Source organism: Vanacampus margaritifer, chromosome 1, assembly GCF_051991255.1.
Source record: "Vanacampus margaritifer isolate UIUO_Vmar chromosome 1, RoL_Vmar_1.0, whole genome shotgun sequence".
Classification (NCBI taxonomy): Eukaryota; Metazoa; Chordata; class Actinopteri; order Syngnathiformes; family Syngnathidae; genus Vanacampus; species Vanacampus margaritifer.
In genome coordinates, this window is record NC_135432.1 from 1,578,036 (window position 1) to 1,590,483 (window position 12,448).

Here is a 12,448-nt window from a genome sequence, read left to right on the forward strand (position 1 = left end):
TTACATTGATGTTTCTGCATTTGGCAATTTATTATTATTATATTATATTATTAGTATGGGATTTTTTTTTAATGGGCTTTAGGTGAACTGATGAATACACACACACACACACGCACGCACGCACATGCACATGCTCACCCACATACAAAAAAAAAAATATATATATATGTATGTATATATATATATATGTGTGTGTGTGTATATGTATATATATGTATATATATTTAAAAAAAAAAGAGAGAAAAAAAAACATTTTTCTTATTTTTTTTTTAATTTATTTGTTTTTTAAAAAAAGGAGAGCAATGATGATGTCAAATCGAATGAACAATACTGAGCTCTCCTGAAAAAAAAAAAGAAAAAAATAAGTTAGGGTTGACAGTAAACATAATAACACTGTTAGTCAATGGATGTTGCGAAGAAAGTTGTGATGACGCTAAAAGGAGCGCTACCTGCCATACTAGGGCCCCTCCCAGACCTGCAGTCGGCCTTGGCCTCGGTGTTGATGGCTAAAGGAGAGGGAAGGCGAGGGTGAATGGGGGGGGGTGATGGGATGGCTACATATGGTGAGCGATCACTTGGACCACTCTTTCACAGCCTTTTTAGGCACATATTTTACATTGTCACAAAAAGTACTGTTTTCATCATGAAATAGACGTGATCTTGTCTCAATAACGGACTGACGAGGGGAAATTTGGGCCGCTTTAGTAAAACACGAAGCTTTTATTCTGTATGAATATGCAGGTTAGATGTAACTTCCATCATTGAACTGTTCTGCCAGTCACTAATACATCACTGGCATAGACAGATGAATAAAAACGGATTATCGGTATTAAAAGGGGAGGTCAAGTCCGAACAGAGTATTCTGATTAATCTTGCATTGGTGGGATGCAATATCCCCCCTCCACATTTCACGGGGCGGCCGTTTTGCCACTTGCTGTCGACTGAAAATGAGATCACAACGTTACATGAACAAACCCAGAAAACAGAGGGGCCGTGATTGGTTGTTAACAGATTGGTCGACAGCAAGTAGCAGTCCAAAGCAAAATGGCCGCCCCCTGATATTGATGAAACGGCTGCATTTAGTTCCTCAATTCATATTCCACAAGCACTCGATTAATTAGAATGTCATGTGCAGACAAGTGAGAGTGCAAAATCAAGTGAAATTAGATTCTGCATTCTGCAGACCACGAGAGGATTTCTCAAAAGACAAAATCATGTGGCTGCCAATTGCCGAGTTTGAATGTTTGGAGAAGTCAAGTCAAATCAGATGAATGTGTATGGTTCACTTCCAACCACTTTGCAATCAGAAATGATCAGTTACTGTAATTGGCCTTTAAGTTAATAACTAAGAGCACTGTGTGTGTCTTTTCCTGCATTCTGGTTCAGCTTTGTGTTTGAATACAAAGGCTCACATTTACTTACAAACTTTTGAGCAAATTGAGACGAAATATAATGTATTTTTGGTGACATTTGTGAAAGATTTGTTGACTGTAAAATATGTCTTGGCTCAATGAAGGTTGCGAAATATTGGCGTAGCTTACAGGTTGGCCTGCTAGGGGTGCTGTTGTCTTCTTGTTCAGCCGCAGGAAGGTGGCGGGTCAGTGACTTGGATGGCCTGGGGAGAGATGACCTCTTCTCTGGACTACGGTATGTTCGCTCCTGAATGCAAAAAAAACAAAAAAAAAAGAGTCTGTTATATTGCGTTGATGCGCATTTCCACACTTTTCTTTTTCTTTTTTTTTAACCTTCTCTACCTGAAGGGGAGGGCGGGAGCATGCAGAGGAGGGCCGGGCCTCACTGAGCACCGCCTCCACCTGGGGGCTCCGTTTAAGGCTACATGCAGAGTCAAGCCGTGGGGATTGCTGATCAGAAGCCTGGCTCTGCAATGCCATTTTTAACAGAACAGGTCGCGTGGGGCTCTGGGTGGCGTCCACGACAAGATGGAGCCAGACAGACGGTGATGTGGCAGACAGACAGATGGAGAAATTATAATATGACACGGGATGCAGATGACATGAAATTTGTCTATTCCTGTTTTTTTTTTTACATCATGAAGTTGGCAGTCAGACCGTTTCCCCCTCTTTTTTTCTGTAAAAATTTTGCATATTGACCTTAGTTCCGACCACACTGTCAATGTGACGACTTTTCTTAAAATTGGAGTACATTGGGGGATACAACTCAAATTTTTAATATTAGCGATATTCATGTATGCCTGCTTTTCCTGTGTACGAGGCAAGAAAAGACGGTATAAAAAAGTCCTGTATGAAAATGGATGTGCTGCACATCTGATTTCTATACTTACGGATTTTCTCTGTCGGGACAGATGCAAGGACAAAGGCTGGCATGCAAGACACAATGAGAGACTCAAATGCAACCATGCAGTAGTGGAAAAAAAAAAAGGAAGGACATTTTTTTTTTTCATGCAATACACACAGCAAAATGGCTGCCGTGTTACTTACGCTGGGTCTCTCCCTGGACTGGTGGACGCTTAAAGGCTGGGAGCTTTCTAGACCTGTGAAGGGGGGGGAAAAAGTGATGCTTTAATGACCGATGTTAAACAGCAAAGAGAGTCGCTTGGGAGCGGAGGGTTTCACGTATTTGATTCACTTGCACCTTTTCATCTGAATAAAGATTTAATGCGTAGTGATGCAACAGCAGGAATCCGTAGCGTGGTCAACATCAAGGTCAAAACAAGCGAAACGGCCCGTGTGGCAGCAAAACAAACCATAGCAATATAAAAAGACAACGTCGTTTAAATGTGAAGCAGAGCAGGAGAAGTCCCCAAAAATAAAAATAACAAAAGCATAAGATGAAAGGCCTATAAATGGATGTTTGTCACGAAGCTGAGCAGCACGTGATGTTTGCCAGCCACACTGCAACTGCTTAAAGTCTTCAGAAAAAAAAGCCGCCAATAGAGAGAGAGAAAATTGTGTTCGTACACATGGTTTAGGCTTCATGGAAGCATCGGAGCACCATATCATCACCTCGGCCCATTTGAAACAAAGCCATTGGCCTTTACAGTAGTTGCACTCTCTCTATCCATGGTGCAAAATCCTGGCGACAAGCGTTCACCTGCGGCTTTGCGTCTCGCAGAAGCGTGAAGCAGAGCTGGCCGAGGGTGTCTGGCCGCAGCCTTGGCTACGCTTTTTCGACTCTGGTAGGCCGAGACCTTATTCTGGTCCGCCCTGCGCACGACGCCTACTAGCAAAGAGGAGAGACGACAAGGTTAACCACATCGTGAAACTCACATTGCCGTGTGGTTGCCGCGTGTCACCGACACAAATGAAGGGCGTGAAAACAAACGTGGGGGATTTGTAACCTTTTTTCTTCTTCATCTCCTCTTTTGGACGGAAGCTGGGAACTTTGCGTGACACTTTACTTCCTCTGCCAGGGACGCGTTTAGAGGGCGTGTCAAACCCGAGTACGCCGTGGGTGGCGCTCTGGGTTGGCGGAAGGGCTCTGATTTGCTTTGTGCTGATACTTTTGTCAACATCTGCAGTGGAAAGACATCAAAAGAGGAACCCATCCTTCATACGGCGTGCTTTTCAGATATACAAACAATGACAGTGGAACCTCACAAGCCAAATTCAGAATTCAACCAATATCCTGGGGACTTGCTAGACGATATTTTTGACCAACATTGGCATCGGCGTTTTAAAAAAAAAATAAAAATCTGATGGCTGATAAAAGGTAAATATAACACCATTTTAATCTCAGGGCATTATTTATTTTTATTTTCAGTTCACTTAATAAGAGATACTGCTGACCTTAGGAACCTTCTGGATTATTTGTTTTTGTTCAACATTAAAACAAGGGAATGTGAAAGTTTGAGATTTCAGGTATTTTTAAATTTTGGGAAAAAAATATTTACTGTAGAAAACTATAGAGAGAGAGCTATGGTATTTACTTGTGTAAGTTTCCATGTAACTTTTTACGACGTAAAGATAACAAAAAATATATACATTTTGAAAAGTCAGAACAATTGTTAGAATAAAAAAGATAAACCTGCTGTTAAGACATTACAACAAAGTCAAGATCGGCACTTAAAAACATTTTAACCCCAATATTTTTGCCCCCCACTCCCTTTCTACTGAAAATGAATATCGGCACCAAATATGGGTTATCGGCCTCCTTGACTACTAATTATGGACATCGGCCTCTCTCTATTTTTTTGCGCCCAAAGTCGTGCATGACGTCAATGTCTTGCATCAGTATGCACATTGAACACTTTCATAGTTGAGCTGCATTATTTGAATGGCATTTACAGTGCTTAATTTACTCTCAGGTGGAATGTGGAATGTCTACCTCAGAGTTATGAAGTTGGGGGTTCGAATCTGGGCTCTGGCCTTCCTGTGTGGAGCACGCATATTCTCCCTTGCTCATAAAAGGTTTTGGGTGGACCTTTGTCCGGTCCTCTTAGCTTGCTAATAACAACAAGCGGAAGCCTGTATATTCTCAGTTGAACTCTTTACTGGATGCCAGAAAGATCAAGTACGCAGCTGCGGAGGCTTTTCTGCTGGATGAAGAAGAAGGTCTAATCTGTCCAAAATGGTTCCAGTGGGGTTGGGGGGCGGCTCGGCTTATCCCATGTGACAATGAGTAACCCTGTGTCTTAACCGGTTTCAACTAGATACTGTATGTGTGCCAGAGTGCAGATAGATGGGAAAATGCAGAGCCAGGACAGGTCGCAGCGACAACAGCTTGGCTCAAGTCACCTATCTAATCATAGACGCCAAAGAGGTCTAATCGTTTCCATTGAGTTTCATTTTGATGTGCGTTTAACCCTGGAGAACCCAAGAACCTTTTTCTTCTTTGAAAAAATTAGGAATTATACATTAAATGACTGCTATAAGTTCACTGAACACCAAAATATGTTTTTTTCAATTTTAACCCTTTTTTTTAACTAGCTCAGAGTTGCTAATTTATCAATATATATATATAAAACATACTCCTAGGCATTCTGCAACATGACATGAAATAGATTAACAAAAAAAAAAAACACAATTTTACCATCTGATGGTTTGCTGAGAAGATGGTTTTGTTTGGATTGATTTCCAGCCATCTTGTCACCACCACTCTGGCTCATGTAAATGCAATATTCATCCACTAGATGCCCCCATGCAGGGGTCAGAAGTGGCACTCTGGACTTTTGAAGTTAAATTTGTAAAAAAAAAAAAAATTGTTATTTGAGTGGCAGAATTTATCTCTTTGACTGCCAAAAACGTTAAATAACGTTTAGTAAAATCCTATGGAGGAGTGCCAAAGACGTTAAAAGACGTTTTTTTTTTTCAAAACAGAGGTGAAACTAACCATTTTCTATTGTTGATTACTGAAAAACGGAATAAGGTAGAAACAAACTTTTTTTTCTGATGAAAGATGAGAGTCCAATCTTTCATTTGGTAGTATGTGTGTTTCCATAGTACAAACGCATAATTTTCTGTGGACCTTGAAAGATCAGTCAAAAATGCTTAAATCGGCTGGCATCCCTTTTCTGAAAACATCTGGCAGTCAAAGAGTTATAGGGGCCAAATTTGACCCCGTGGGTTCTCCAGGGTTAAAAAGCGGTTGTTTTTACAAGGCTGCGCTCAGATTGTACAACTGATACCTAAAAAAATAAAATAAAATAAAAGCCTGTCCAGGTAAAAACTACAGTGTGTTGGCTTGGCAACGGTTTTATTCTGACTCCAATATTTATTCCAGTTGATAACTCGAATATTCATTCCACTCGATAGTATAGTCATTTACAAAGGAGGTCGTCCATGGTCTGTTTTGACCTTAGAGGTTCCACTGTATGTCATGAACTATTATTGTGTACCTTTGGAATCAAACCAGCTACTGTCTGTGTCACAGATGGAGACTTCCACCGGAGCGTCATCATTTGAATTTTGACTGGCGTCTTCTACCTTCTGATCCGTCCTCACAGAGGACCTTCCGTCCTGCGTACCAGTCTTCCTCTCCTCTTCCATGTTACCTGCCGGTTGCTGCGGCAGCGGCTCGTCATCGTCAGAGCTTGCAATGTGGCTGCAAAAATGGCTGCTCGGTTGCCCAACAGTGCAGCTTTCCTGGAGCGCTTGGCCCGCTTTCCGCAGGTGTGGCTCATCCTGATCCACTTTGGGCAGCGCGGGCCCGTCAGCATCAACCTCTATGTCATCCTCTTCTTCCACTTGTGCTTGAGGTATAATTATGACTGGAGAGGGAAATTGTGGCTTCAGTGAGCTTTCCTGTAAGTAGAATGTACTTATTCCATCAGAGGGCTTTAGGGCTTTGGGGATCTCTTCCTTTTCTCTTGGTTCTGACCTTGCAGGTGTCCTGGGATCACTGAGCAACTTCTTGCCATCTTTTTCCTCTTCGGGTTTCGCTATCTGCTCTTTGTTAATCCCGGCAGGCTCACTTTTTGCTACAGTCTCATCGGAGAGATCTCTTGCCTTCCTCCCAGAAAGCTGTGATCCTTCAGACATGCGGTCCAAGCTTTTGGGTGAGGTAAGAGTCAGCGGGACCCCACTTTGAGTTTCTGTAGACGCAAATATGAAGGGTCTGTCTGGTGGGACAGGAGAGGCTTCTCTTGAAGGGTCTTTTTCAATGTCTACTTCAGGAATCGTTTGTATTTTCATGTCACCGGGTCGACCGCTCCCCAAATGAAACTCAGTCAGTCTGTCTTTTGGACTAGTCATTGGGATTCTCAGGCGATCCGGTTTCATTCCACTCGTCACAGCCTTTTCCAGCATCTTTGCCCGTGAAGGCGATCTTTGCGATATTCCACGATGAGATACTTTATTATCTTGTAATTTTGGATCATCCTTAACTTCAGCAGCTGCAAGGTTGTCTACTTGAAAACCCACCGTAGGGAAACAAGGGTAAGAACAGTCGTCAGGACTGGGCTTGTCAGCAGGAGAAGGCATGGGTCCAGAGTACTCGTTCGAGACACGGGAGCCCGGCAGCTCCTCCAGCCGTCTTTCCTCACCCGCCACTATTAAAGTCTGCTCTCCAAGGGTGAGCTTGGCTAAAGACCTCCCCACCAGAGAAGCCGCATCGGAGGGCGGGGACTTTGGTCTAATGTCAACGGCCTTAATCTTCGGCAGGGAAGGATGAGGGAGGATGCTTGGCAGGTTCAAGATTTCACGGTCGGTGCTGGAGTTCGCATCAGAAGTTAAAAAGGTGTCCTCCTCAGCGACGAAGGCAGGTGAAGGCATCAAGGAGGAGCGGCTCTCCACACATTTGCTAAAGCTTCCAGTTACTGGGCACAAACTTTCAGAAAAGGTTCTTGACTTCTGCCGCTTTACGTCATCTGCGCTAGCCTGCGTTTCTGATGTTGTGACAATCTCAAAGTAGCTTTTCGAGCCCGAGCCCGTATCAGCCTTCATCTCAGCATCAGATTCGGGAATCGATTCGATCGCTAAGACAGTTTTGTCTTGATTTTCCTCTTCTGCCTCCTTTGTTGCAGAGCCACAGGACTCCACTCGGGTCTTTTCTGAAAGTTCGGAGACACTGTACAGCTTTGTGTGGAGTCACGTTAACTAGAAACAAATGTGGGCGACAACCGCCAAGCCAAGGCCTTGTGCACACAGAAGCATGAAGGCTCCAAACACACGTTGCTTTGCAACGGGAAAGTCACAGCGGCTGCGCTCACGTGCACAACTGAAAGGAAGGCATGAGTTGAATGATGTCGGATGACCAAAAAGTAAAGGAGCGCAAATAGGGTTGAATTCCTATTGCTATACATGTGGGTGGATGGAAAGTTCAAGCTTGTACTTGATTTTAATTACTATTATTACTATCATGTGTTCTTACAGAATCCATTTGCGTTTTTTCATTCCATATAGACGCTTATTTCAGGTTCAGGTTTGTGCACCAACCCAAATGTTACTCGCTTCCTAACATTCTGGAATGAAACAAAGACAAACAATGGTCGATCAATAAGCACCTTATTGTAAATAGAAGCGTTTAATGTCGCCAAAGAAAACCTCCAATTAGTGTTTCTCTCACCCGCGGCCACACACTCGCAATTCACTTCCTCCTTCCACTGGCCCCTCCCAGACTCACTTCGCCAGACAGACACCATCGCACACACCGTTGGATCTTATAAATCTCTTCAACAATTTACACAACACAACTAGAGGTTTTCCTAACACCTATCATTTCAAAAAAAAACAAAAAAAAACCCACTATTATTATATACTGAAGTACTAGAAAGTAGTGTGCGTTACATGAATTGCCGTTAAAGTTTCTGCCAGGTCATGAAGGCATTTGAATGTAATTCTATGAGCAAGTGCACGAATGTGATTGGATAAACGAGTTGGCGGGTGTGGCCTGAGTATCAAAGTCGACGAGGAGGGTGAATGAACACGTTTGAAATAATCAATGACTAAACCAAGTCGACTCGACTAGTTTCTGACCACAAAAGAGAAAAGAAAAAAAGAAGAAGAAGAAGCCGTTCAACCGCTAGCAGATGAAGTTATTGGACTGTAGGAACAATAGGAAGATGCAATCACCCATTGCTTGAAGATGTAATGAAGATAACGATAACGATAAAGATAAAAAACATTCACTACTGGTTTCGAAAGCAACGACATGTCACCGTTCCTGCGACTGCACGGCAATCGTCTGCGCAAACACACATGTGTAGTGTGGACGATGCTAGTTGCATTTGCAATGTAGCTGGCAACACACAAAGTACAGCCATCGTCAACCAACACTCGGTTGATACTAGAGCCCGACAACAGTATGCATGAAGAAAACACAACATGATGAGGATGGGAAAATGGCAACAAAGCTGCAGGAAGCAAACAAATGAGGCGCGAGAAAATATGCTGTGCTTCAGTCACACTCATGCACGCACACTCACGTACAGAAGGAAGTGGCGCCTTCGCACGTCGCGCCTTGACAAACCTTTTGTTGAAGGATCGAGCTCCCTCTGACGACTTCCTCCATTGAGCACTTCAGATGTCTGGGCTTGCTCGCAGCCCAGAACCTGCGCTTCTGCTACCAAATCTTTCTGCTCTAACAGCGGACCGCCTTCTTGCTCAAATGTCACTTCCTCCTGGCAAGCGGCAACTTCATCATCATCCTCCTCATCCTCATCCTCATCCTGCTGTTGCTCCTCCGCAGAGAAAGCACTGACGGGCTCGACTTTATCTTCTCAAACAAGGGATTTGGGGCAGGTGGGTGAGACATGGAGGGAAATGGCCTTACATGGGTTCACAAGACATTTGGATCTATAGTGGAGATGCACGTGATGCAATCAACCGACCTTCCGTGCTAGGAAAAACTAGCGGGTACTGAGAATATCTTGCGTGGAATATGGGGAAGTCAACCCAATTTGTTGGTATTGGCAATAATATGTTCTATGCAGCCCCACTGGTCGAAAACAGTATTCTGGTTAGCTAGGCAGCAAAATCCAGCCATTTTTTTTTTTTAAATCAATATCAGAAGGCGGCCATTTTGTGGAAATGACATCATCCTCGCTCAGGTTTCAGGTAACAACAAAGGACATCTTAGCTTCAGAAAACAGGTTAGCTGTGATTAGTTGTTGCCTGAGCAACAGTGATGTCATCTTCAGTCGTCAGCAAGTGGCAAAATGGCCGCCCACTGAGATGGAGAAAAATGTCTGGATTTTGCTTCATAACTCATATTCCACAAATGTAATATCAATGAGAATGTCATGTTTAGACTAATGAGATCACATTTAACATATTATTGCCTAGAAATGTTGAAGGTTGACTTCCCCTTTAAATGTGTGTTAAAAGAAGTTTAAAAAACATTATTGTAGGATGTTGAAATGAATGGAAACTTTTGCAGGATTTAAATCTGTCCTCTGATTGTCTCTTCTGTGAAGTTTGCATATTATCTCTGTGCTTGCATGGGTTTTCTCCAGGTACTTTGGATTTCTCCCACATAATTATTATTATATATATATTTTTTTATGTTAGTTTGAATGGCAACTCTAAATTGTCCTTAGGTGTGATTGTGAAAGCACAGGATAGCAGATTCGGGTGATTGCATGACAACATGCCACATGAAAATAGTCGGGAAAATCTGTGACTTTGTCCCGGAGACACTGATGGTGCCACATGAGGAAAGCTGACTAATGGGATGAATTGTGTCAAATGGAGCAAAGTGTAAACATCTCGGGTTTGACGCAGATGACAGAACGCGTCGGTCGTAGATAAGAGCAAAGAGGACGAGTGGCTGACTTCATCCGTGCTCTTGTGCTTCCGTTTCCTCTCGAGACCATTCACGCAACCACGCGGATGGTCCGAGTAGCCCGCAAGTGTGCATTGGGTGTACCTTTTGCCGCTGGCCCCATCTGCTCAGCGGATGGAGAGGGAGGAGGGGAGGGAGGCAAATTGGCTGAGTCATCCACTGTGGAGGGACAGAGAGACACACACACTGACAAGACATGGATGGGAGGACGTCAACCAAAAGGTTGCGCTGAGGTGCGTATCCGAACATTCTCCAGCGCGTGAACGTCAGTCGCGGCACGACGCAACCAAGCACATGTAGCCACAGACACAGATCCAATGGAAGGTTGCAAACAGATCACCTTCATACCTGTTGTGGCGGGATGCGCGGCCGCCCCGCCGTGGAATCCGTTGGCCTGATAGCTGTAGGCCGAGTAGCCGTTCTCGCCGTTCTCTTGGCCGTTGGAGGCCCAGTGCTCATCTGGCTGCCGACTGTCTGCCATGCCTGCCTGCTGGGACACTGGGAGGGGGGGGGGGGGGGACGGTCCACCTGCAAAAGGGACAAACAGCTTGATTGGCGCTCGGGAGAATGAGCTTACTTCAATAATTGCGCAGAAATTGCTTCCATTTCTCCTCGTCTGCCGATTTGCTTGCCATTGACTCAATCTCACACTCTAAAAACAGTTGGGTCAAAAATAACCATCCTCCACTTGGGTCTATTTGACCCAACTTTGAGTCAAGAAATGGGTCTTTTAGTGTAAAACAACTCATAAATATTGTTCAGATCCTCTACTTGGGTTGAAAAAAAAGAAGAAGTATATTTTGTATAAAACAACCTTGGATCATAATTGCGTCATTTTTGACCCAACTGTTTTTAGAGTGCAATCGAGGGCAGGAGAAGTGCTATCCAGTGGTCTCTCTGGGGACAACTTGAAGATTTGGATTGATGACTTTGCTCTAATTTCCAATACTCCATTTTTCAATTCAATTAAAAAATAAATTCATTCTTTAAAAGAAAAAGAAATAAAAAGATTTTTGGGGTTTAAATAATAATAATATCCGTCTCTAATCAACACACACAAATTAAAAGAAATTAGTCAACACAAAATATATGACAGAAAACAGTCAGTAACATCCATCCATCCATCCATCCATTTTCTTGGCCGCTTTTCCTCACAAGGGTCGCGGGGGTGCTGGAGCCTATCCCAGCTGGCTTCGGGCAGTAGGCGGGGTACACCCTGAACTGGTTGCCAGCCAATCGCAGGGCACACAGAGCAATTAAACAAAAAATAATTAAATAGAATGAGCTTGTACTAATTATATTTTTCCAGAAATCGTGTTTTTATACATTTTTTTAACAAATGCAAATAGACTGAGATGATTTTGTTTTATAATCCAAATTGTTCCACAAACTGACACATTGAGTTGAAATACATCGTTCTTTTTGTTTTGTTCTGTATTTAGGTTTTGGAAAAAAATATCTGTTCCTCTTAATTTGTACTCGCGTTCCCTTTTTTTTTTTCTTCAAAATTTGATTTGCATGTTAATTGGTAAGATTCCATGATGGGCATTATACATTATTTTAAGGCGGTTAAACTCCATCAATTCATTCTATTTGAAACTTTTAAGTTGTATAAATATGGGATTAGTGTGATCTCTGCATCCACTCCCGAAAACGACACGAATAGCACGTTTCTGTAAAAGAAAGAAGCTCAACTACAAGACAGATACAAAAGCTAAGTCAATATAAGTCAAAGCTCCTTAGAATGAATGTCACGTTGGGAGATTCAGAAGTGGAAAGCTTCAACTACCTAGGAAGCAACTGAGATGAATCAGGAGGGACTTTAAGAATATAAACTGGCAAATCAAGGGCAGCCAGCTCGAGACTGATCTGGCATTCTTCTTTAATATCTTCAACACAACTATTAAATCGCTTCCACTCTGCGGGGATGAAACATGGACAGCCATTACTAGATGATTCCAAACATTTATAAACTTTTGTTTACCAAGTACACTAAGAATACATTATCCAGATGTGAACAAGCAAGATTTTTGCAAAAGGATAGCCATAAACAGGGATGTGATTTGACCAAAGTGAAATTATCTGAAAATTTAGCCGGGGGGGTCTGGGGGTCGCTGGCACTCGCTCATGGGTTTTCCGTGTTTTTAAGTACTTTCAATGCACTCACATGACAAAGAAATAGACAAAACAACAGCATCAATTTTCAATGTATATTGAACTATCCCATATAAAATGGCAGTTTTAGTCA

The 12,448-nt window shown here is 42.9% G+C and overlaps 1 protein-coding gene across 6 annotated transcripts in view; it reads right to left on the reverse strand.

Annotated features, from left to right (window-relative positions):
* LOC144053256 (uncharacterized) overlaps positions 1-12,448 on the reverse strand; it is a 42,620-nt gene that overhangs the window by 10,444 nt on the left and 19,728 nt on the right. For 2 of the 6 annotated variants that reach the window (XM_077567532.1, XM_077567571.1), the window contains 11 exons: positions 10,549-10,728; positions 10,285-10,359; positions 8,887-9,132; positions 5,816-7,468; positions 3,320-3,493; positions 3,073-3,198; positions 2,460-2,512; positions 2,303-2,338; positions 1,755-1,919; positions 1,542-1,659; positions 450-506 (listed from right to left, as the gene is read on the reverse strand). In XM_077567532.1, coding sequence (XP_077423658.1) covers positions 450-506; positions 1,542-1,659; positions 1,755-1,919; positions 2,303-2,338; positions 2,460-2,512; positions 3,073-3,198; positions 3,320-3,493; positions 5,816-7,468; positions 8,887-9,132; positions 10,285-10,359; positions 10,549-10,728 — 2,883 coding nt within the window. The remainder of the gene's footprint in view (positions 1-449; positions 507-1,541; positions 1,660-1,754; positions 1,920-2,302; positions 2,339-2,459; positions 2,513-3,072; positions 3,199-3,319; positions 3,494-5,815; positions 7,469-8,886; positions 9,133-10,284; positions 10,360-10,548; positions 10,729-12,448) is intronic. The other 4 variants (XM_077567538.1, XM_077567546.1, XM_077567554.1 and 1 more) reach the window with 4 other exon arrangements.